The sequence below is a fragment of the Aquarana catesbeiana genome, linkage group LG07 (assembly GCF_042186555.1).
Source record: "Aquarana catesbeiana isolate 2022-GZ linkage group LG07, ASM4218655v1, whole genome shotgun sequence".
In the NCBI taxonomy this organism is placed as follows: domain Eukaryota; kingdom Metazoa; phylum Chordata; class Amphibia; order Anura; family Ranidae; genus Aquarana; species Aquarana catesbeiana.
This window is the reverse complement of record NC_133330.1, coordinates 273,326,232-273,351,628: the sequence shown is the minus strand read 5'-3', so window position 1 is coordinate 273,351,628 and position 25,397 is coordinate 273,326,232. Positions and strand designations below refer to the sequence as shown.

At 43.2% G+C, this 25,397-nt stretch overlaps 1 protein-coding gene across 2 annotated transcripts in view; it reads left to right on the top strand.

Annotated features, from left to right (window-relative positions):
* The window catches only part of RGS8 (regulator of G protein signaling 8), a 99,547-nt gene that overhangs the window by 33,141 nt on the left and 41,009 nt on the right, over positions 1-25,397 (top strand). The window contains exons 2-3 of one of the 2 annotated variants that reach the window (XM_073593355.1): positions 8,267-8,374; positions 21,888-21,952. In XM_073593355.1, the coding sequence (XP_073449456.1) occupies positions 8,267-8,374; positions 21,888-21,952 (173 nt within the window). The remainder of the gene's footprint in view (positions 1-8,266; positions 8,375-21,887; positions 21,953-25,397) is intronic. The other variant, XM_073593356.1, reaches the window with a different exon arrangement.

The following is a 25,397-nucleotide window of genomic DNA, read 5'->3' as shown; positions in this document are numbered from 1 at the left end:
ACGTACACAAAAGTTTCTTAGAAAATCTGGAGGTTTTGCTTTTTTACTTACAGCTTTCAGAATTAGTAAAAGACCCCTCAAACCATACATTTTCTGAAAGCACATGGCCAGTAGAATAAAAAGAAGGTGCTACTGATTTTTAAGGCAAATGTTTATCAAAACAATTTCTCTAAAAATACACTAAAATCATTAATATTACGCATAAACACAACATAACTTTCAAAATTCCTGCTAAATTGCTACTAAAGCATCGTTCACATGTGGCATACTAAAGTTTATGCCCATGGGGGGCCATGTTTTCCCACACAGGAATACACAGGTGTTCCATGTATCCCCATACAGGCAGTCCCATTTATGTCAACTGGGATGCCAAGGCTGCACAGGCATCCATGTGGGTGTGGGTACATCACCCCGAACGCACACAGTGTGAGCTCAGGGACATGCAACTGGACCTACATGGATGTCAAACTGGGAGCAATGGCTCTGTTCGTGCAGTTGCTGCATCCCAAATGACATCAATGGGACTGCCTGCACAGAGATGCATAAAACACCTGTGCATCCCTCTACACTGTGTATGCTCTGGGTGAACAAGGACTTAGGCCCCTTTCACACAAGCACACCGATCGGATCTGCCTGTCCATTTTTCAGGCGGGCCCAATCGGACCACTCATTGTTCTCTATGGAGGGGCTGATGTAAATGCACATGTGTCCGTTTACACCCGCCTGCATCCGATCCAGTCCAGTCCACTGAAAACAGAGTGATGGGGATCTCATTCCCTATCCATCTAGCAGATCGGATCAGATGGTATCCGATGGAACTGGACAGGTGATCCGTTTCCATCCGATCGCCCCAAAGAGAACAGCGGGCTGTGTCTGTGTCCGTTCTGCACCAGCACAGCGGACACGGACCTGACATCCGCCTGCTCAGCAGGGATCAGCAGACATATCCCCCGCTGAGCAGGCAGTTCTTCTTTATAGAGTCCGCTCCATGTGAAAGGGGGTCTTACCAGGAGCGGCCGGTCCATTAGGGGGCGCTGGCACGCTGCCCCTCTGCAAGGCGCCGGACTCATATGTTTGTATGAGCTTTTTTTTTTAAGCCACATAATTAGAACCCAAGGCTCTAATTGGCTTGAAAAAGGTTGGTCTCAAGCACAGAGCATTGCACCCCGAACCCACCCAATGGTGACAATAGCGAATTAATATTCGCGATTGTCTTCCATGTTCTCCCGAGGAAGCTGTGGAGGGGTGAGTGCAGGGGGGAGACTGTCACCGTGGAGGGGTGAGTGCAGGGGGGAGACTGTCACCATGGAGGGGTGAGTGCAGGGGGAGGCTGTCACCGTGGAGAGGTGAGTGCAGGGGGAGACTGTCACCGTGGAGGGGTGAGTGCAGGGGTGAGACTGTCACCGTGGAGGGGTGAGTGCAGGGGTGAGACTGTCACCGTGGAGGGGTGAGTGCAGGGGGGAGACTGTCACCGTGGAGGGGTGAGTGCAGGGGGGAGACTGTCACCATGGAGGGGTGAGTGCAGGGGGAGGCTGTCACCGTGGAGAGGTGAGTGCAGGGGGAGACTGTCACCGTGGAGGGGTGAGTGCAGGGGTGAGACTGTCACCGTGGAGGGGTGAGTGCAGGGGTGAGACTGTCACCGTGGAGGGGTGAGTGCAGGGGGGAGACTGTCACCGTGGAGGGGTGAGTGCAGGGGGGAGACTGTCACCGTGGAGGGGTGAGTGCAGGGGGAGACTGTCACCGTGGAGGGGTGAGTTCTGGAGGGGGGCCATCACCGTGGAGAGGCTGGGTGTGGGCTTACCTGAGGGGGGGTTGCGTCCCCCAAAAAAGTCACTGGGTCTTCCTATGTTTTTTTTTTTTTTTACTTTTTTAATCTTTTTACAGTTATATACTGTATATATATATATATATATATATATATATATATATATATATATATATATATAAATTTTTTTTGGGGGGGGGGTTCTTTGGTGAGATATCAAGATATCAGAGGTCTAAACAGACCCCCATATCTCTTTTTTTGAGACAGAAAAAGAGACTGAAGGGTACTTTTCTCTGCATTCATTCATTTACATGAATGAATAAGGAATCTGTATAGAGATTCCTCTGATACATAGTAACACTCACGGTTTATTATTATAAGCTGTCAGTGGACATTTAGGAGCGATCATAGTGATTGCTGCCTGCGCCCACTGTGCTACACAGAGAGGGGTGGTAAACACATGGTTACCAAGCCCCCAAGCCCAAACATCACCCGCACCGCTCCCCCCTCCCCCGCCACAATCCTCAGCCTGTCATATTGATGGAGAAGAAGCTGCAGACTGCGGGAGGGGAAGGAGGGTTGCCACTTCCAGCATGGGTGGATCGGGGGTGCGGGGGCCAGTATGGGGGGTGATCAGAGTGTTTGGGGGGACACACCTGGATCCCCCTGAGCTCCATGCAACACCTGGAGCTAGCGGGAGTGGCAGGGGAGGGATGCTGGCTTATTATGGTAGCTGCGGGGGACCGAATTTGCGGGGGAGTCGGATGAGGTGGAGGGGGGGTACTCAATGCTGGGGGTGAAGAAGGGGGGTGAAGGGGATAGTAAAGGACAGTGGGGGGAGTCATTTTAGGTGGAAGGGAGCGGCAGGGGGGTGGAGAGGCTGGGGACAGGGAAGCAGAGGGGGGCAGTCACATTTAGTGTTAATAACTCTGATCTGGTTGTAATTCGTTGATCAGAGTTATAGAATTGTTCAGCAGAGTCTGCTGATCAATTCTGCTATATGTTTATGGTCATTGAAGTGACCGTGAGCTTATAAGAGAAGGAGAAAAGAGGTCCGTATGACGTACCGACTTGGCCACCTGCAGGCACTTCTGTAGGTCCGTAAGGCGTACGGAACGGACAGTGAAAGGGTTAAACCTTCAATTTAAAAACACTTTTAGGAGCTGATTTAATCACTTTCTAAATATGCAGCTTCTTTATGTTTTAATCCTTGCCAATATTCCTGTTTAAGCTGGTGCCATGACCCCAAGTTTCCTGTTTCAGGGCGGCTTCTTTATCTTGCAGCATTCTATGGAGCCACCCTTGCATGCAGTTGTGTCTCCCTACGCTGTGTGCATCAATAGAAACACATAGCCCAGTAAAAGAAAGAAAAGAGGGTGCACCGGCCTAGTGCATTATCCCAAGTATATTTATTGACACTAAAAAAAAAAATTAAAAACTACTCACAAAATCGTGACAATCAGTCCTGGAACCGACAGTCTATTGAGTATATATTGAGCTGAAGGAGCCACTACTGCTAGGCTCTGAGGAAGATGAAAACGCGTAAGACAGCAGAGGAGAAGACATCAGGGCCTCTGCTGACTGACGCGTTTTCGTCTTCCTCAGAGCCTAGCAGTAGTGGCTCCTTCAGCTCAATATATACACATGTATTAATTAGACACATCACATGGGAGCCTGGGCCACCCACCTGCTGTGAGTAAGCCAGAAGAGTCACTGATGTCTTCTCCTCTGCTATCTGGAGACTGTCGGTTCTAGGACTGATTGCCACGATTAGCAATAATTCTTCATAATTTTATGAGTAGTTTTTAATTGTGTTTTTATTATTAATACATTTACTTGGGATAATGCACTAGGCTGGTACGCCCTCTTTTCTTTATTTTTCTTGTGACTATTAGAACATCCCATATCCTGTAGGGCAGCCTGAGACACCATCCCTTGAGTAATAGACCACCTGGACATCACATTAATGCGCAAGAGTGTTTTTTTGTTTTCACACAGCCCAGTAGCCTTGGATGGCAAGGCACTCACCTGCTCCTCCCTAGTCCTCTCCCTCCTCCCTTCTCTAAGCTAATAGACTGGCTTGAGACTGCACTGTCCACTGTTAACTCTTTCCTATGAAGACTACAAGTTCATGGAGGCAGCACTAAAAAAGCAGGAGCCAGCAGCACTGAATATTGTAAATTGCAAGGGCCATTGTAAGCATTGGAAGAAATAGTTTACTGGGAATGTTTCCAGGCTGGGTTCTCACTTCCCTCTACTGGGAATGTTTATTTTATTGTTTTCAATGTGTTAAAATGAGACCTTTACCCATTTTCATATCCAGCTCTCCTGTCTCTTAAAAATTATCAAAAAAAAAAAAAAAAAAAAAAGGGTTTTTGAATTTAGTTATTTATTTATTTTTTACACAGCCAAGATCCAACCTAGGACAGAATGATGAAAGGTTTTTCGTCAGACTCCCCCGATGTGTGTGCACATGCACAGTATCTCGTAAAACTGCCCCTTAGGATGTGTGACGAACCATCCCAGGAATGTGGGTGCGCATTAGCGGGGAATCAGATGCATACACAGACATGCTGGGGGGCCTGAGAGACCCAGACCTGGCAGAGACTCACAGTGTGTGTATGCATGCTGCTAGATCCAAGTTAAAGATGGTGTCACTCCATGGCATAGTAAGTATGTAAGTGTTATTGTTATGCCGCGTACACACGTGCGGACTTTTCCACCGGACTGGTCCGACAAACTTTCCAGAGGACTTTCAACGGACTTTTGACGGACTTCCGACGGACTTTCTAACGAACGGACTTGCCTACACACGATCACACCAAAGTCCGACGGATTCGTATGTGATGATGTACACCGGGCTAAATTAAGGAAGTTGATAGCCAGTAGCCAATAGCTGCCCTAGCGTCGGTTTTTGTCCGTCGGACTAGCATACAGACGAGCGGATTTCTGGGTCCGGCGGAGTTACGACGTAAAGATTTGAAGCATGTTCCAAATCTAAAGTCTGTCAGATTTGCAACTGGAAAAGTCCGCTGAAAGTCCGGTGAAGCCCACACAAGATTGGATTGTTCGCCGGATTTGGTCCGTCGGTGTCCGTCAGACCAGTCCGGTCGAAAAGTCCGACCGTGTGTACGCCCCATTAGTAATCTTTGTTTTTTTTTGGGGGGGGGTTAGGCAGAGTGTAGTTTCTTTTAAAGGTAAAAAACACTGAGGGTTTTAATATGCCACTTTACTTTAAGGCATATCCAACAGCAATGTGCATTAGGTTGCAATTTAGAATGAATGTCAGTGCATTGCATCAATGCAAGTATCATCTTGCCGCAGAGCAATAGTGTGAATGAGCTCCAAACAGTATATAACAGTGGTAATCTCAGACTAGAAAGAATACATATTTCCACTGTATGGAAAAGTGTGGGATGCTTACTTACATCAGGAGTTCTACTTAGAGAGAAATCAATCCAATGTAAATATAGTGTACCAATGTTTTTACTTTAGAGACTCAACTGAATAATAGAATTGCAGGATGCGCACACACAACCAGCTCTCTTCTCAATAAAGGGAAGAATTGAGAAAAAAAAAGACTTTTCCCTCAATTGATTGACATGGAACTCTGATGCATATTATGATGCCATTTATAATAAAGAGCAGATACCACTACCCAATGGAATGCTGTGTTTGCTTTACACTGTGCCTGTATTTTACAAATAATTCATAAACTGCAAGCAGTAGTGTGTAGCCTGTGGTTTCCTACAAAGTGTACTCTGCATAACACTATAGAGAACACTGTGTAATTGGTGGAAATGCCAGTCACATGACACTGACAGCTCAACTGACTGGGCTTTCCTCCAACTGGCTTTTTTCCCCATTTTATTTAAAATAGTCTTCATTTGCTTCAGAGACCCGAAGCAAGTGAAGTGCTAAATACATTTACAATTCACAGTGTTAGGCTTTATATCTGTGCATTTTTACTAACGCTCTCCTATGGTAACAGTAAGGTCATACACCTGCTTTATACTGTAACTGGGCTCCCTAGTGAAAGAATAATTCCCATTTCTACAGAGTGTTGTACCATGTTAGGCATTAGCACAACACTCTGCAGAATTGCCTAAAGAAGAGGCCAGCATGCTTTGAACACTTGCAGGACAATATACTCAATTAGCCAATAAATGGTATCACCGTAAAACTACATTTCTACAGAGAAAATTGAATTGTCACTTCTGGCCTTTAAAATTTTTACTTCTTATTTCTTACTATAGTTTGAACATTTACAAATGTTATTCATTTCTACAGATCTGTTACAGAGTTGCTTTATACATAATAACTGCCTCCAAGAGCTTAATATGTTATGTATCTGTCATAGGATTTTTTTTTTCGAAAGGATGATATTAAAGCGGGGTTCCACCCAAATTTTGAACATTATCTCTATGCATTCTCTTCCTTGCCTAGATGCTGACATGCTGTGTAAAAAAATTTAAATCGCCGTAATTACCTTTTTTTTTCTAATCTTCTTAGCACTTCCTGGTTTTCCTCCCATGGGAGTAGGCGTGTTTCTAGCCTCTCCCAGACCTCCCACAGTCCCCTGGGAGCTAATCTCAGGCTTCCCAGCATGCATTGTGCAACAGCGTCATCACAACATCTCGGTGAATGCTGGGAGCACAGCATTCACTGCATCCAGGAAATACATGCTTGTGGGCTTCAAATGCCCACAATGAAGATGGAAACCGCCTTCAGTGAATTTTATAAGTTATTCTTTACAACGAAATCGGACACAGGCAGACTTATTACACAGAACATGTGAGTAGATAATCATAAGAAGAAAAGTTTGTGAATGAACTTCAAAAAAAAAAAAATGATAGATAGGTGGACCCCCGCTTTAAGTTCTTCAGAACCTTGGAACTGCTTGTAGAGATAACAGGGGGATTTTTCAGCTTGTTATAATACAACGATCAGCCTTAACTTTATGACCACCCACCTAATATTGAGTAGGCCCCTTTTTGCCACCAAAACAGACCTCACCCATCGAGGCATGGATGCCACTAGACCTCTGAAGGTATGCTGTGGTATCTGGCACCAAACCACCAGTAGCAGTCCTGTAAATTTCAAGGTGGGACTTCCACGGTTTGGACTTAATTTGCCAGCTCATCCCACAGATGCTCAATTGTATTGAGATCTGGAGAATTTGGAGGCAAAGTCAACACCTCAGAGTAGTTGTGTTCCTCAAACCATTCTTGAACCATTTTTCAGTGTGGCAAGGTGCATTATCCAGTTGAAACAGGTCATTGCCATCAGGAAATACCATTTTCATAAAGTTGTGTACTTGATCGGCAACAACGTTGGTAGATGTGTACTTGTCCACATGATTGGCAGGACCAAAGGCAAAGCTATGCCAAATGCATCACACTGCCTCTGTTGAATTGCTTTTCTCCCCCTAATACATCCTGGTGCCATCTTATCCCCAGGTAAGCGATGCACATGCACTTGGCCAGCCACGTGATGTAAAAGAAAACATAATTCATCAGACCAGGCCACCTTCTTCCATTTCTCTGTGGTCCAGTTCTGATTCTCACATACCCAATGTAGGCACTTTTGGGAGGCACTTTTGGGAGCCCATGCTGACCTGACCCTGACCGGTCTGCAGGTACACAGCCCCATATACCAGAAACTGCCATATCCGTTTTTTTTTTCTGCTTTGAACATTAACTTCATGGACCTCACTGCCTTGAATATCCCACCGACTTTCAGATGCCATTGTAACAAGAAATCAGTGTTATTCACTTAACATAAAATGAATACACTTTAAAGTTATGGCTAATCGGTGTATATATCCGTGCTAGCAAGTACCAATAATTTCTTTGTCAATGATGAAAATTGAAAATGACTGTAGCTTCATGTGTGACACACACAACCACTGGCTGAGCTAGGTAGAAATTTATAGAGGGCCCTGGCAGTACACACAAAACTGATCCAAGTTTAAGTGGAAGTCAAATAATCTCTCAATACTTTACCACTTACACTTACTACTATCTGCTTCATCTATTGTTAAAAGCCATATGGCAAATATTCAGGAGAATCACAAACTAATGAACCACAGACTTTTCTGATTTAAGTTTAACTACCCCTAATCTCTGCATTAATCTCTGCGTTAATCTCTAAGCGCTTTCTGCTGGTATTGCCCATTGTGGAGGTATCAATGGTGGGTACTGGAATTGTGGGAAACCAGAATGTGCCTAAGACAGGATCTTGATGAAGGGTTGCCATTTTTTTCTGCCAGGTTCACTTTATTCAAGCTTGTAAATGGTAAACAGAAAGTTGTACAAAACCACACATTTATCATTGTAATTGTCATTGTGTTATTACGGTATAAACATTTGATTTCATTAAACATTTACTGATTGGTATGGTACCTATCTATCTATATAAACAAAGCCGTGTTCACATCTATTGTCTGCATCAATGTGTGTTTGCACTGATTTTTTTTGACCATTGTCTTCTCATCCCCAGCAGGAGCCGAGGAATCCGCACTCACCTGAGTTGTCTATCACAGAAGTCAGATTCGCTCAGTGATTTCTCCACTCTTCAGTATGACACCAAGCACAATCAGGCCCTTAAGTAAGTTGCCACATCCATACACACTTGCATTTCTGTGCTTTGCAAATGGAGTGTAATCAACTATGTTGGGTTTCTATAGTTATCAAATGTTCTTATCATTTGACTGCAGGTGCAGGCCTGTAGCCAGTTCTTGTTCTGTTGATTAGGGAAGTTATGGGGTCAGGACATGCTTTTTGGCCAAAATCCTAATTTCCAGGGCGTAAAACATATGATGAATAAAATCATAGTTGACGGAAGAGATTGAGTGCAGTCAGTCTTCATAGGAATCAATGCCAAAATATTACTAAAAACAATGATTCACCATTTCAAAATGAGTCAAAGATCTAAGAACAATGGAAAATCCAAGTGTTAGGCAAACGGGAGCAAATGTGTTTCAGTTGGGATGAAGCTGAGACTAGTCTTTTCGGCCAAAGGCTTTTAAAAATGCACCAAATCTTCAGACAGATCATAGATGGGAGCCGGCGGGGGGAAGCTCTCCCAGCCGGGAGAAGACAGTGAATATTGCTAGCAGTTATAGCAGCCACTTTCCATAATTGAAAGTGAATCCGGCAGGCTGGTTGTACCCAACTTGATCGATCAATCAGCTTGGTACATTCAGCCTGCCAATTAATGGTTTGAATCGTGTATGGCGGCCCTTAGGGATGGTTAAATTATAATTTCATCCCTGGTTTAAAGGTGTGTTCCCTTTAAAGTTATAATGTGCTACTAAAGTTTAAAGTATAGCTAAAGACAAAAAAGTTTTTTTTTCAGTTTCTGTAGACTGGTAAGGGGATAAAACCACTGCCAGGTTTGTATTACTGTCTGGGTCCCCTTTAGTGAAATTTACTGTCTTTAATTGTCCAGATCACCAATGCCACCAGGAATGAAAGTGAGGGTAAATCCAAAATTTCACAGAGTCACCACCAAACCAGAATTAGCCTTTTCTCATGTTAAAATATAATTATCTAACTTCCTGTTGAGTCTACAGGACAAGAAGTAAAGGAATATCTCCCTAATAAGACAGATGGCAAATAAAAAGTAACAGTGAATTTAACCTTCTCTATTCTATGAAAAATAATATTTTGTCTTTAGTTATACTTTGAAATCAGCTTTAAAAACTTCTGATCCTTGCAAAATATAATAACATCCTCTGTCCTCTGTATCAATTCTCAGTCCTTCTTGTTTTGTCCTATGTAATGCCATCCTCTAAGGCAGGGATGTGCAATTAGCAGACCTCCAGCTGTTGCAGAACTACAAGTTCCATGAGGCATAGCAAGACTCTGACAGCCACAAGCATGACACCCAGAGGCAGAGGCATGAGGAGAGCTTTGCAACATCTGGAGGTCTGCTAATTGCATATCCCTGCTCTAAGGCATGGAAAATCATAAAGACAGCATTAGCATTCAGTATGAATCTTTAACTTTAAGCATATCAAAAGGGTCAATGACTACAAGCTCAGCACTACAGTCATCATGACTACTTTATAGCCTCTAGTCAATCAGCAGTGAAAAATACATTTTGTAAGTGTTCCATTATTGCTTATATTCAGTGGCGGACGATTCCATAAGGGGCGCAGGGGCACCCCCAAAGTTTTGTCAAATAAAAAGCTAATCTTAGAACGATTTATTTTGAAATGAATGATAATATGACTAACATTTTTATCATCTTAAAGTAAATAAATGTTTGTCATATTATCATGTATTTAAAAATAAATCATTCTATGTGTGTGTACTGTGCAGGGCGCCTGACTAATGGCTGTCTATTAGGTCTGTACATTTTTTCCAGGTATGTGATTGTAGGCACTGATTGGCTTGCTTTAGATTGCCCTCCAACTTTTGATTTTAGCGAATTAATATTCGCCATTGCGTCACTTCCAATTTCCGGCTTTTTGTCCTGGCCAATCAGAAGGCTGAAGATTTGGAACCCGGAAAGAAGACTGGGTTAACACAGAAGTCGCTGGGTATCAGGGGAGTCACGACAGCTCTGGTGAGTGCACCCCCCTCCCCAAATTTTTTAGCACCAGTCGCCACTGCTTATATTGCAGTCTGCAGCCTGCGCCAAACATAGACTATGGCAGTATTGGCTCTAGGTGAGATAGAAGCTTAGCCCCCTCCCCACATACCTTGGATTGACATTGATAAGGATTGTAATAGGCACAGATGAGATGCACCAGTTACATTGTCTGAACTAGCTTGTCCCATTAGACACCAATTGCCTACAAGTGCATTGTCCCTTGAAAAGTGACAGGATGTACAACTTTCACCATTTGTACTATCCACTTGGCTTACTACAGGAGAATAAAAGTTGTAGCTAAGCTGCCCTGGCCCTAGGATCCTGCCTAGGTTGTCTTGTGACTCATGTATTTAAATAAAACCTGCTATGAGAACATGTAAGGGCTGCCATTACTGACAACCCTTCCCAAAACATGAGTTCTTTGGTAGTCATTCTGGTCAAGTGGATAGGGACATTTACTTGTTTCTGACTTTTCTTCATTTTCATGCTTGTTTTGAGTCAGTGAAGGTATTGATAGCAGAGACAGCCAAGTAACTAGCATTTTCTGAAATAGGTCAGCTATAGGCTATAGCAATTTCATTTTTGCCTCATTACAGGTTTTCTGAAAGTCCCTATGTCTTTCCAGTGTCTATTTGTTGGGTACCAGACATTGTTCAGTTTAATTATGATACAATCCAGTAATGTAGCAAATGTACTGAATGTCACTGAGCCCAGGTCCCTGAAGCTACAAGAGGGCCCTGATTCAAGAATTGCTGCCTTATGCTTGTTCACTAGAGATTAAGTAGGAGGCAGATGGGTACAATGCTTTACATAATGTAGAAAAATTAGACAAATGAGCTAATAGCAATGATATGCAATAAGACTTCACTTTTCATCAGTTTAGAGCTGTCAAGTTCAATGAAAATGGTTGCTGATTAGTTGCTGTGTGCATTCCTCATTGACAATTACCCATCCAAAAATACAGCCAGAGAGATATAGGGAGAAATTAGGAAGCATTAGTGAGATATGAAACAGTGGTTAGACTTTGCATGCGGCAGTACAGTCTGCATTTGTTACTTAGATTTCCACTGCGATTCTCAAATTTCCGAACATGCTATCTCATAATAGGCAAATTACCTAATTCTTACAATGAAAGGCTTAATTATGGATCATTGCTGAATAGAGGATTTTGCAAAATAGAGAGCTACATTTTAAGCATTTAGTCATATTATTTCATTATTTTTAAAAACTACAGGCTTTATGGATTTTATGTATCATCCAGAGAATACAGGATTTATTCCAAACCAGTTTTTTTGCAAAAAAAAAATACAACAATGTAAAAAAAAGTTCAGAAGCATTATGCCTGATCTGGAATATTGTTGTATATTATATAATTGTGCTGAGCCTCCACAAGCTGCGATTGTTGGATGGAATGGTATGTACACTCTTCGATTTGAAAAAGCTTTGCATCTTTGCATTGGCCCAACTGTTAAAGGGATTGTTTCAGTAACTTTACAAGTCAATTTAAGCAAATAAAAACTGTGGTGCTTTCACAAATATTTTTAACAAATCAAATAATTACTAACCCTCACAGCTGCACTCAAAAGCATGAAAGACAATATGCATGAAATATGTATAAACCTAATATAGTTGCGCTGTGTGAATAAAAATAAGTGATAATACCAACTGATAAATATTGACCATAAATGGTCACGTTAAATAAATATCCGCTGTAAGTGTTATAAAAGTACCAAAAAAAAAAAAATTCCACGCAATCAGCAAGTGACAAAGTAAGTAGAGTAATTCCTCTGTGAATAATAGGGATGAGCCCGATGTTCGAGTCGAACGCAAGTATCGGGTGTTCGCCACACGGTTACGTCACCGGGTGGCCCCGCCCCCTCTGACGCTACAGGGCAGCCATAGGGATGTCCCCGTCCGTCGGAGGGGGACGGGGTCACCTGGCGACGTCACCGTGTGGCCCGCCCTCAGTTATAAAAGAACTGTCACATGAGAGGACGGTCATTACGGCGGATCGGTGGCGGTGTGCGGGTTTTTTTTTTTTTTCTTTTTCGGTCCGTCGGTGGAGCAAGAGATGAAGAAGAAGACTTCGTGGGACATTTTAATTTTTTTATTTTTTAATAAAGGACTTGTCCCTAAGCCGTGTCATGTCATTTTTACCATTTTCACACTTTTTTTGTGAAATGGTAGGGGTACATTTGTACCCCGTTACCATTTCACATAGGGGGGCGGGATCTGGGGGTCCCCTTGTTAAAGGGGGCTTTCAGATTCCGATAAGCCCCCACCACCACCGGGCAAGGGTTGTGGGGATGAGGCCCTTGTCCCCATCAACATGGGGACATGGTGCTTTGGGGGGCTACACCAAAGCACCCCCCCATGTTGAGGGCATGTGGCCTGGTACGGTTCAGGAGGGGGGGGCACTCTCTCTCCCCCCCTCTTTTCCTGAGGCCTGCCAGGTTGCGTGCTCGGATAAGGGTCTGGTATGGATTTTTGGGGGGACCCCCCACACCATTTTTTTTTAATTTTGGTTCGGGGTTCCCCTTAATATTCATACCAGACCCAAAGGGCCTGGTAATGGACTGTGAGGGAATCCCATGCCGAGACCGACAATTCATTATAGCCGCAAGTACTTTTAAATTACTTTTTTTCCTTTAGAAATGTCATATTGTGCAGGGACTGTTGTAAACACGGGAAACATGTGCCACTTTACAGGCATACTATAGACACCCCCCAGGTATGAAATTGAAAGGAATATTTCAATTTTATTGTTTCACTTTAAGCATTATTAAAGTCACTGCTTCCGAAAAAAACGCAGTTTTTAAAACTTTTTTTTGCATTGATACATGTCCCCTGGGACAGGACCCAGGTCCCCAAACACTTTTTATGACAATAACTTGCATAAAAGCCTTTAGAAGTAGCACTTTTGATTATTCATGTTCGTGTCCCATAGACTTTAATGGTGTTTGTGTGTTCAAACAAATTTTTTGCCTGTTCGCATGTTCTGCTGCGAACCGAACCGGGGGTGTTCGGCTCATACCTAGTGAATAATAAAGTGTCCATCATATCCTGGATAAGACCCCCCAAAGTGTGATAGTGAGCCCACCACCTGCACCATTTATGGACACTATTCATCACCTTGTATCATCATATATTTGTATTCACACAGTGCAACTATATTAGGTTTATGTAACTTTACAAATCAGAATGAAAAAAAAATCCTGTGCAACAACAGAATAATACTTTTTTTATAATTTGCATCTCTAATTATAGAAAGCATTCCTTGAACTCAAGTCAAGTGATTTGCTTAGGCTGAGATGATATCATCATTCTCCTGCAGGCAGAAGAAAGCCTTTCCTTGGTCTACTCTCTCCCAGTGATGAGACTGATACAGCGTAATTTTGTAGCAAATGACATGGTGAAAGGCTGCATCAGAGACTGATTTTTATCAGACCTTTGTGAACACAACCAAGGACTGCACAGACATACGGATTTACAGTACATAGCTGAGGAAAGTGGAAAATAGCACGGATCTGTAGGGTTATATCTCTGGTGTCACTATTTTAAAGTACTGATACTGATGTAAATGATCTGGTTCCTAAGCAGGCAGCCTCAACACACTAGAGGATCTCCACAGTCTCCTTGACTTGTAATTTTATCTAACACAAAGTGAAATTGAAGACACACATCACTGCTGAGAGGTCCAGATACAACTTTATTCCAATAAAAGTCAGGGGAACGATCCAAAAAGTATCCAACATGTTTCCAGGGTCCAAGAACTAACCCTAGAATTGAACAGGACCTTTCATGCTATTTCTTCCAGTGTGATTGCTAGTACGGGTCTTGTCAGCAACTGGTTTTGGCCTCCCAAGGTTCAGTTCACTTCTGGTCTGTTCACATTGTTGTCAATCATGTCTTGATGAAGGGAGCGTTCTTTGACCTTCAAAACATGTTGGCTACCTTTTGGATTATCTCCCTGACTTTTATAAGAAAACAATTGTATCTGGACCTCTTAGTACTGTGGTGCTTCAATTTCCATAGGGACTTACATAACTATGTCATGTCTAAGTCGGCATCTAAGTCTCTGAAGTGGATACCGACACTGGACAGAAAAACAGATGAGGGCATTGTAAGGGTGAGGGGATACTGTGATCATGCACGTAGCAAAATAACATATCTGTAAGATTAGGTACACTTCCATTGCAACATTAAGTTTGTGCTATTTAATTTACTTATGTTGCTTTCTTCAGTTGGTGGGGTTAGCGTTCCAAACCAAGGTTGAGTACTGGCTGGCCAAGCACAGCATTAAAAGTCTTATGCAGCATACACACGGTAGGACTTTTCGACCGGACTGGTCCGACGGACGCCGACGGACCAAATCTGGCGGACAATCCGATCGTGTGTGGGCTTCACCGGACCTTCAGCGGACTTTTCCAGATGCGAATCTGACGGACTTTAGATTTGGAACATGCTTCAAACATTTACGTCGTAACTCCGCCGGACCCAGAAATCCGCTCGTCTGTATGCGGACTAAAAACTGACGCTAGAGCAGCTATTGGCTACTGACTATGAACTTCCTTATTTCGCCATCACATACGAATCCGTCTGACTTTTGTGTGATCGTTTGTAGGCAAGTCCGTTCATTAGAAAGTCCGTCGGAAGTCCGCCAAAAGTCTATCGAAAGTCTGTCGGACAGGCTGTCGTACTTTTGTTGCTGAAAAGTCCGACCGCGTGTACACGGCATTAGTGACATTTTCATGCATTACACATATCTCTATAAAATAATAATAATATTTTTATTACAGTTTTTTCATTAAAATGCATATAAATGTTTGATGTGATTCCCTATACTCACAAATGAAATGTCTGCAGTAATCTGGGTTTCATTAATTATATGTTTTGAGTGTGTATTACATTACTCCTGGGATAGTGCAGATCATTAAGCTTTTCACATCATTTAACCTTCAGCTTAATGTGCTAATACTGTAGTTTCACAGGCACATCTGTCAGTGGATGACTCATAATGTGGGCTACACACAATACTGTACAATGCAATGTTATTTTCACTGCATCTGCAGCAAGCAACAGCAAACATTACAAAGAAGCAAGAGCAATAGGCACATTGGATTCAATTTAGTAGAAAGCACACTAAGTCTATAGCTTAATATGAATCTGTTTCAGGGCAAATTGATAGATTTGTGTTACTGTTGGTCCCCACAGCTGCTTATACCTATCTTCATTTACCATTGGGAGCGAAGACAAGAAGCCCTGTGTAAACTTCAAGTCTCTGATGTGAAGGGGGGACTGTGATGTAAAGGAGGGGCTATGCTGTTCAGCCAACAATTTTCCACCTGGCCCTGATGATGGGCAGGAGGGTGCCGACAGGGCCACCCACAGAGTGAGTTGTGCCCAGTTCATCGGATGTTGCTATAATTTGCTTTCTTTGGACTGTGCATTTTAAAGAGGGAATGGCTGTGATTAAAACAGCTGATGGGGCAGATTATGATGGGATCACTATGTTTACATGTTTGGGATATGGAAAGGTTCATTTTTAGGCAGAGAAGTGGCAGTGTTGGCAGACTGCCTCTTGTTTTGTTATGGGAATGCAATTTTCTTTGCTCTGTCCATTAATTACATATTATATTAATTAGCTGAATAACAGATTTCTTTGTGAAATGTGCAATCACTAAGTCCAGCCATAGATATTAGAGCAGTGGCACAGTACCTGGGGTGTTGTTTGGGTTTCCTTGGGGTGTTGTGAGTACAGGACCCAGTTTGCCCTGGGCCAGCATCATGAGTTGCCATGGTACAGGTGAGCTGGCTGCCATCACCATAATAACCAATGTGCTCTAGGGCCAGGACACACAGCACCATTTGTTGCTGTTGTAGGGCTCTGATGTGCTGATGTGAAGGAGGAACTGTTTGATTGGGCATGCGCTTTGTTTTGGGGGACTATATGATTTGGGGGCTGTGTGATGGGGGGGCATGTGTGACTGGGGAGCTCTGTGATGGTGGACTGTATGACCGCTGGGGGGGAGGGACTCTGTGTTGGCGGGACTATATGATTTGAGGCTGTGTGATTGGGGGGTATGTGTAACTGGGATGTGATGTAATGGACCTTTGACATGATCAGGAATCTCTGGTGTGATGGGAGCCTCCCTCTGGCAATTCAGTGGATTGCTTTGCCTGGATTCTTTCCTAAATGTACAGAATATAACTGGGTACTAACATACAGTTGTGCTCATAAGTTTACATACCCTGGTAGAATTTATGATTTCTTGGCCATTTTTCAGAGAATATGAATGATAACACGAAAACTTTTCTTTCACTCATGGCTTGTGTTTGGCTGAAGCCATTTATTATCAAAAACTGTCTTTACTCTTTATAAATCTTAATAACAACAGAAACTACCCAAATGACCCTGATCAAAAGTTTACATACCCCAGTGCTTAATACCGTGTATTGCCCCCTTTAACATCAATGACAGCTTGAAGTCTTTTGTGGTTGAGGCTCTTTATTTTCTCAGATGGTAAAGCTGCCCATTCCTCTTGGAAAAAAGCCTCCAGTTCCTGTAAATTCTTGGGCTGTCTTGCATGAACTGCATGTTTGAGATCTCCCCAGAGTGGCTCAATGATATTGAGGTCAGGAGACTGAGATGGCCACTCCAGAACCTTCAATTTATTCTGTTGTACAACAAGTGACACCAGCGCAAAACATGGCCATCTGTGGATGGGGAGGAAAGGGCATGGTTAATAACATGGGATCTGAACCCAGTGCAGCTGGGCGGCAACCATCGCTGGAGAGTATGGATAAACAGTGTACAACAAAACAAACGGACCAGCGTTCAATGGGTTGAGGAGTAAACACAGTCTCACAGCAGACAATTGAACATAATTAGTCCTAGTTTATTCAGTGATGCACATAAAAGAACAATCCTGTTGTCAGACAGGAAGGGATATAAGATAGGTAGAAAAGAAATCAACAGCTTACAGTTTCACAGAAGATCCATGCAGCAACAAGGAACTGACGGCATTGGGGTTTACAAAAAACTTCCTGCAGCATGGGGGGCGCCAATACCCCTGTTGCACTACGGCCGAATGTGGAACACGCTCACCAGAGTGTGAAGAAGGGCTGGACGTGCTGGAGGAGAGAACGGAGATAATTGACGGCGAGAAGGTAGAGACCAGAACTGCAAGCTGCACGTGGCTGGGACGCCAAGTCCGCTGGTGTACTGACAGGTGGAGGGGAGAGAACCGCGATGCTGCAGTGTGGATGATGCTATCAGGGCCATCTTTAAGGCAGGGCAAGAGGGGCAGCTGCCCTGGGCCCTGTCATTGTTGTGGGGCCCAAAGCAGTTGCCTCATACTTGCCAACTATCCCAGTTTAAATTCCCTTGTCCCTTGAAGTTTTAGTCCTGTGCTGTGTCCCGATATCTCAGTGTGAAGTGCTGTTACTAATGCTGCTCAGCTCTGCCCTATTGTTGTGTCCGTCAGTGTTGCACGGGTTCTAGGGGTGCTGGTCGTAGGAGCACCTCATGGACCTGGGTGACTTGTTGGCTGTGGTGGTTGCCTTTTCGTAAAATGTGCAAAACATGTTGTCAAGGCAACCACCACAGCCAACAGGTCACTCAGGTCCATGAGGTGCTAGTACGACCAGCACCCCCAGCAACGCTGACCGACATCCACATCGGCCCATCCAGCCCTGGTTTTCCATCTCCCTGAGGTTTACACACCGCTCTCTCGTCCAGCCCTTCTTCACACTCTGGTGAGCGTGTTCCACATTCGGCCGCAGAGCAGCAGGGGCATTGGCGCCCCCCATGCTGCAGGCAGTTTTTTGTAAACCCTAATGCCATCAGCTCCTTTTTGCTCCATGGATCTTCTGTGAAACTGTAAGCTGTTAATCTCTTGTTTACCTACCTTATATCCCTTCCTGTCTGACAATAGGATTGTTCTTTTATATGCATCACTGAATAAACTACAGCCAATTACGTTCAATTGTCTGCTGTAATACTGTGTTTACTCCTTAACTCATTGAGCGCTGGTCCGTTTGTTTTGTTTATTCTGCTGTAGCCAATGACCGGTCGACTTGGCCTTGTGTTTTGGATCATTGTCACGTTGGAATGTCCAAGTACGTCCCATGCACAGCTTCCTGGCTGATAAATGCAAATGTTCCTCCAGTATTTTTTGATAACATCCTGCATTCATCTTGCCATCAACTTTGACCAAATTTCCTGTGCCTTTGTAGCTCACACATCCCCAAAACATCAGTGATCCACCTCTGTGTTTCACAGTAGGAATGGTGTACCTTTCATCATAGGCCTTGTTGACTCCTCTCCAAATTAAGCGTTTATGGTTGTGGCCAAAAAGCTCAATTTTGGTCTCATCACTCCAAACGACTTTGTGCCAAAAGGTTTGAGGCTTGTCTCTCTGCTATTTGGCATATTATAAGTGGGAAACTTTGTAGCATTTCGCGTAGTAATGGCTTTCTTCTGGCGACTCGACCACATAGCCCATTTTTCTTCAAGTGCCTCTTATTATGCATCTTGAAACAGCGACACCGCATGTTTTCAGAGAGTCCTGTATTTCACCTGAAGTTATTTGTAGGTTTTTCTTTGCATCCCGAACAATTTTTCTGGCAGTTGTGGCTGAAATTTTAGTTGGTCTACCTGACCGTGGTTTGGTTTCAACAGAATCCCTCATTTTCCACTTCTTGATTAGAGTTTGAAGCCTTTAATAGCCATTCAAACCCCTTTGAGTCAACTTGCATGCATGTTATCAGGTCAAAATCACCAGGGTATGTCAATTTTTGATCAGGGTCATTTGGGTAGTTTCTGTTGTGATTATGATTTAACCACTTCCGGACCGCCCACTGTCGTTATACGTCGGTACTTTGAAGGAGGCTATCTTTGTTATGGAGGCAGCTAGCTGCCATAACCCAAGTATCCTCTTCTTCAGTGAGCGTTCCGGTTTAAGATAAAAGTGGTCTCTGTGGTGGATTCGCCGCAAGATCACTTTTATGGGCGACGGGAGAGGGGCCCCCCTCCCACCGCTATCCGGTGCCCTCCGCCGCTTACAGGAGCCGTCGGCAGCGGTGGAGGCAATCGGATCCTTCCTGTGGCCTGACATGGAGACGAGTGAGGGGACGTTGCCCCCAACCGTCTCCATATCATTGCAAGGCGGAAGTGACATCAAAACGTCACTTCCACCCATAGCTCTTAAAGGGCCATTTTAAAAAAAAAATTTTTAAATGACATTTTTTTTTAATTGCGTTTAAGTGTAAATATGAGATCTGAGGTGTTTTTGACCCCAGATCTCATATTTAGGAGGTCCTGTCATGCTTTTTTATATTACAAGGGATGTTTACATTCCTTGTAATAGGAATAAAAGTGACACAATTTTTTTTAAAAAACTGTGTAAAAATAAAAAATAAAAGGTAAAATAAATAAGAATAAAAAAAAATAATTTAAAGGCGCCCCGTCCCGACGAGCTCGCGCGCAGAAGTGAACGCATACGTGAGTAGCGTCCGCATATGAAAACGGTGTTCAAACTACACATGTGAGGTTGTACCGCGATTGGTAGATCGAGAGCAATAATTCTAGCCCTAGACCTCCTCTGTAACTTAAAACATGCAACCTGTAGAATTTTTTAAACGTCGCCTATGGAGATTTTTAGGGGTAAAAGTTTGTCGCCATTCCACGACGGCACAATTTTGAAGCGTGACATGTTGGGTATCAGTTTACTGGGCCTAACATTATATTTCACAATATAAAAAAATTGGGCTAACTTTACTGTTGTCTTATTTTTTAATTCAAAAAAGTGTATTTTTTCCCAAAAAATTGCAACTTGTAAGACCACTGCACAAATGCACTGCCTTCCTCTGGATCAACTGTGGGTGAAGGATTGTGTATATGGGATTGTATTATTATTAATATTATTATTATTTTTTTTTTTGGTTGAACTAGATAGACTTGTGTCTTTTTTCAACCTGACTAACTATGTAACTATGATGTGAGTAATAAAATCTGTAGTAAAAGGGAGGCTCTGATGTGATGGGGGACCTCTGACATGATGCGGGACCTCTGATATGATAGGGGAGCTCTGATGTAAAGGGGGGGGCTTGGATGTGATGGGGGGACCTCTGATGTAAAGGGGGGGGTGGGGCTTTTGATGTGGATTTAATATCATCAAGGCAGTTCTGTGCAGTTCTGTGCCTTGTTCCAGGCTCAGATTTCCCATTGATAAGTGTAACTTTGGTAACAAGATTTTGCATACTTTTAAAGGGTGCTGCAACTGAAAAAAAAAAAAAACGGACTGTTGCATTGCTACACTTAGATTGGCACGGTTCCTCTTTCCATGGTTGAGAAACACTGCTTTAGAGCTTTGTCAGACATGCACGTTTTGTTTCAGCCAGCAGCTAACATGTACGCTCTGCTTTAAAATCTCTTTTTCCTTGCTTATGAAGAAGGCTGTATAATTTACAGTCTCTGGTTTATTAAAGCAAATCTAAACTCAACCACCAAAATCTCTCATAAAGCATTAACACTTTCAAAAGTAGTTTTAAAATCTGCAGCTTTTATTCCTATTATTGGGTGGCAACTGTCTCCCAACTGTGCTTCCCTGGCAGAGGCTACAACACACATTGCACACATATGCCAACATCAGTAAGCTGGTCCTGAGCAATGATGTGCAACTGTTAGTGGAGTAAATGAATGCGGACTAGAAATAGGTGAAAGAGAACGGAGAATGAAAAAATAGCATTTTTTTATGGTACACGGTACATTACCAAACTAAATGTCATCCAGGTAAAGTTTAAAGAAGGCCATATATGTAGCAAATTTCTTTCCTGCAATCACAGGTTCCTCCAACAGATTTGACAGGGGAATCTCTCCCACCGAGTCATTGTATTCTCCATGCGGGGATGGTTTCCCAGTGATTATTGCTAGCAGCTTTACCAGCCGTTAATGATAATCATACTTATGTAAAATCTGGCAGGCTGGTTGTAGCCAAGCTGATCGGTCGATCAGCTTGGTACATTCAGCCTGCCCATATAAGGTTCAAACCTCGGCTGGATCCTGATGAACTGACCGAGATTCGAACCGTCTATGGCCGACCTTAGTCCGGCTCTGACATTATCTGTGCAAACACAAACTGGTTGGTACAGGTGCTCACACAAAGAAGGGCTGGGTGTTGCTGGAAAAAGAACAAGCCCGATGACCCCTGGGAAGCCCAGCTCTATTTTAAGATTGTATTCTATATATGCGCCCTTTTAGGAATGTCCTTCTGAAGACTGAGTTACATTAATAAGTTGTTATGTTTTATTATTTTGAATGCCTATGATAGTTATTAGATGTTATACAGATTTGGTTCACATTATGGACCTTGGCCCAGAGAGTTACCATTGATCGACTCCAGAGTATGAAATCATTGTTTTACTTCTGTTTTTGTGTCCAGTAGACAGTTCAGCCTTAATATTCCCTGTGTTCTAGAACCAGCAAACCAAGGATTATGTATATCTTTCGCTCCCACAGACGACTGACTGCAGAGGAAGCCAGGCGATGGGCTCGGTCGTTTGATCTACTCCTGTCTCATAAACGTGAGTATACCAAAGTACAAAAATATAACTGGTATTTATTCAAGACGTTGCTGCATAACTTTATAGAACTAGCTTGTTTTCTTGGGCAGCTCCTATTAAACAGCAAACTTTTTTTTTTACTTTTTTCAGCTAGCAGTAATACATTGCAAAATTAAAGGCCAATTTGCAGATCTTTCTTACCAAGATAAATTGGTAATTGGTAATTGTACTGTGAAATCAAGTTTTGGGAAATTGGTGTCTTATCCCTAAAGATAACCTTCAGCTACTCCCCTGAAGGGATGGTACATCTGTAGCGGTTCTGTCGAATCCAATCATATGTAAATGGTTGGATCAGTGGAGATTATCTTCTCCTTGTCCATATTGATCTTCTATCTAACCTGTCCAGCTACACCACTTCCCCAAATATTAGATATGTGCTAATAGCTAAAAAGTACCTTCGCTCTAGAATCATTGCATGAAAAAATTGATATGGAGGCTATGTGGACTTTCATGGAACCCAGGGGAGTTGCTAGGTGGCAAAAAGACCAGGGGCCTCAGCCCGAAGTCCAAGGCCGGGGGGGGGGGGGGCGCGGCGGTAGTGGCACAGGATTTTTTGGCTGGGCAGTTGGGTTGTGTGGTTGTGTGGCATGGGGTAAGCTCACTTGCTGGTTGCTGCCTGGCTTACCGGTGTCCATCAATGCTGACCACTAAACTCACCTGCCTGACACACTGACCTACCTACTTGACATACACTGACCTACATGACATACATACACTGACACGCACTGACCTACCTGACATGCACTGACCTATCTGACATACATACACTGACATACACTGACCTACCTGACATACACTGACCTACCTGATATACACTGACCTACCTGAACTGACCTACCTGACACACACTGACCTACCTGACATACATACACTGACGGTAGTGCCACACACTGACCTACCTGACCAGTAGACTTCATGTGTCCTGCAGCCGGAGGAGAGGAGGAGAGGAGAGCCAAGCGGGGATCTTACAGTGACCGCATTGTAATTCCCGTCTTCTGGAGCCTGCAGCACCTATGATGGACTTCACGCGTCCCGTGGTCCCACCATTGGACCAGTGGGACATCCATCAGCGCTGCAGGCTCCAGAAGGTCGGACCTGCTATATGACTCGGCCGCATTCGGCTATTAATAGAACCGCACCCACTCGAGATCTGGGGCTTTTTTGGGACCCACTCGGGGCTTCAGCCACGGTCAGCCCCCCTCTGCCAACGCCACTGATGGAACCCAAATAGGCAACAGACACATAAATGATCTAAAAAACATTATTTCAGTACATAATTTCAATGAAACATTATTGTGCCTTCACATCAGCACTAAAACCGTTCTCTCTTGAATGGATAGTGATACCAATAGCTGGATCTTATGGTCTATCACAAAGTTTATCCGTATCTTGTCAACATGTTTTGCAGGTATATCTGCTTCTTCAGGAGTGTTTTTAGAGAGCAAACTTATCTATGAAGAGACAATAATTAATCAAAACAGAAAAGGTACAACACGGTATAATTTATAATTTATATGGCTGGACAAAAAAACAAGTTATGGAGATGATGATTTGAATAATTATTGTCTTTTCATAGATAAGTTTGTTCTAAAAATACTTCTGAAGAAGCGGCTTTTTACCTACACCCCCATGAAGACCAAGGAACTTTTCAAACAAGTAAGGGACAATGTTGTTGAGAAGTACAAGTCAGGGTTAGGTTATAAAAAAATATCCAAATCTTTGATGATCTCTAGGAGCACCATCAAATCTATCATAACCAAATGGAAAGAACATGGCACAACAGCAAACCTGCCAAGAGACGGCCACACACTAAAACTCATGGACCGGGCAAGGAGGGCATTAATCAGAGAAGCAGCACAGAGACCTAAGGTAACCCTGGAGGAGCTGCAGAGTTCCACAGCAGAGACTGGAGTATCTGTACATAGAACGACAATAAGCTGTACGCTGCATAGGGTTGGGCTTTATGGCAGAGTGGCCAGAAGAAAGCCATTACTTTCAGCAAAAAACAAAATGGCATGTTTTGAGTTTGCGAAAAGGCATGTGGGTGACTCCCAAAATGTATGGAGGAAGGTGCTCTGGTCTGATGAGACTAAACTTTAACTTTTTGGCCATCAAAGAAAACGCTATGTCTGGCGCAATCCCAACATATCACATCACCCAAAGAACACCAGCATCATGCTGTGGGGATGTTTTTCAGCAGTCGGGACTAGGAAACTGGTCAGGGTTGAGGGAAAGATGGATGGTGCTAAATACAGGGATATTCTTGAGCAAAACCTGTACCACTCTGTGTGTGATTTGAGGCTATGACGGAGGTTCACCTTGCAGCAGGACAATGACCCCAAACACACTGGTAAAGCAACACTTGAGTGGTTTAAGGGGAAACATTTAAATATGTTGGAATGGCCTAGTCAAAGCCCAGACCTCAATCCAATAGAAAATATGTGGACAGACTTAAAGATTGCTGTTCACAAGCGCAAACCATCCATCTTGAAGGAGCTGGAGCAGTTTTGCAAGGAGGAATGGGCAAAAATCCCAGTGGTAAGATGTGGCAAGCTCATAGAGACTTATCCAAAGCGACTTGGAGCTGTAATAGCCGCAAAAGGTGGTTCTACAAAGTATTGACTTTAGGGGGGTGAATAGTTATGCACATTGACATTTTCTGTTATTTTGTCCTATTTGTTGTTTGCTTCACAATAAAAAAAAAAAAAATCTTCAAAGTTGTGGACATGTTCTGTAAATTAAATGATGCAAATCCTCAAACAATCCATGTTAATTCCAGATTGTGAGGCAACAAAACACGAAAAATGCCAAGGGGGGGTGGACTACTTTTGCAAGGCACTGTGACAACAAAACATGTTGAGAAGATACAAATAAACTTTATGTTATAGACCATAAGATCCAGCTATTGGTAGGTATCATTATCCACTCGAGAGAGAGCGGTTTTAGTGCCTATGTTAAGGCACAATAATGTTATATTGAAATGATGTCATAAAATTATGTTTTTTAGATCATAGCCTCCATATACATTTTTCCATATACACCACTTCCCTGGTTACTGCATCCCACCACAGTCACTTCACCCAAACCCCACACACAGCACATTTCTCCTTGACCACTCACCTACTGTTGACAGTCACATCTCTGCCTTCATGACCAACTTATCACTCCAGCATTACAGACAGCTCTCCTGCTCCACCAGTGTCCCCTCTACTGCCTCTGTACCTCGCCATGCATTGCCTACAATCTAACAATCAGCTCCACCCAACAAACTTACCCATTTAGGAAAGCATTGCTTGTCTTTTAACTATATCTGATGGAATGATCTAATCTGGGAATTGCTGTGTATTGTAATTTATATGACTGATATTTTAGCAGTATATCATAATGAATCGGCTTAAGGTATAGC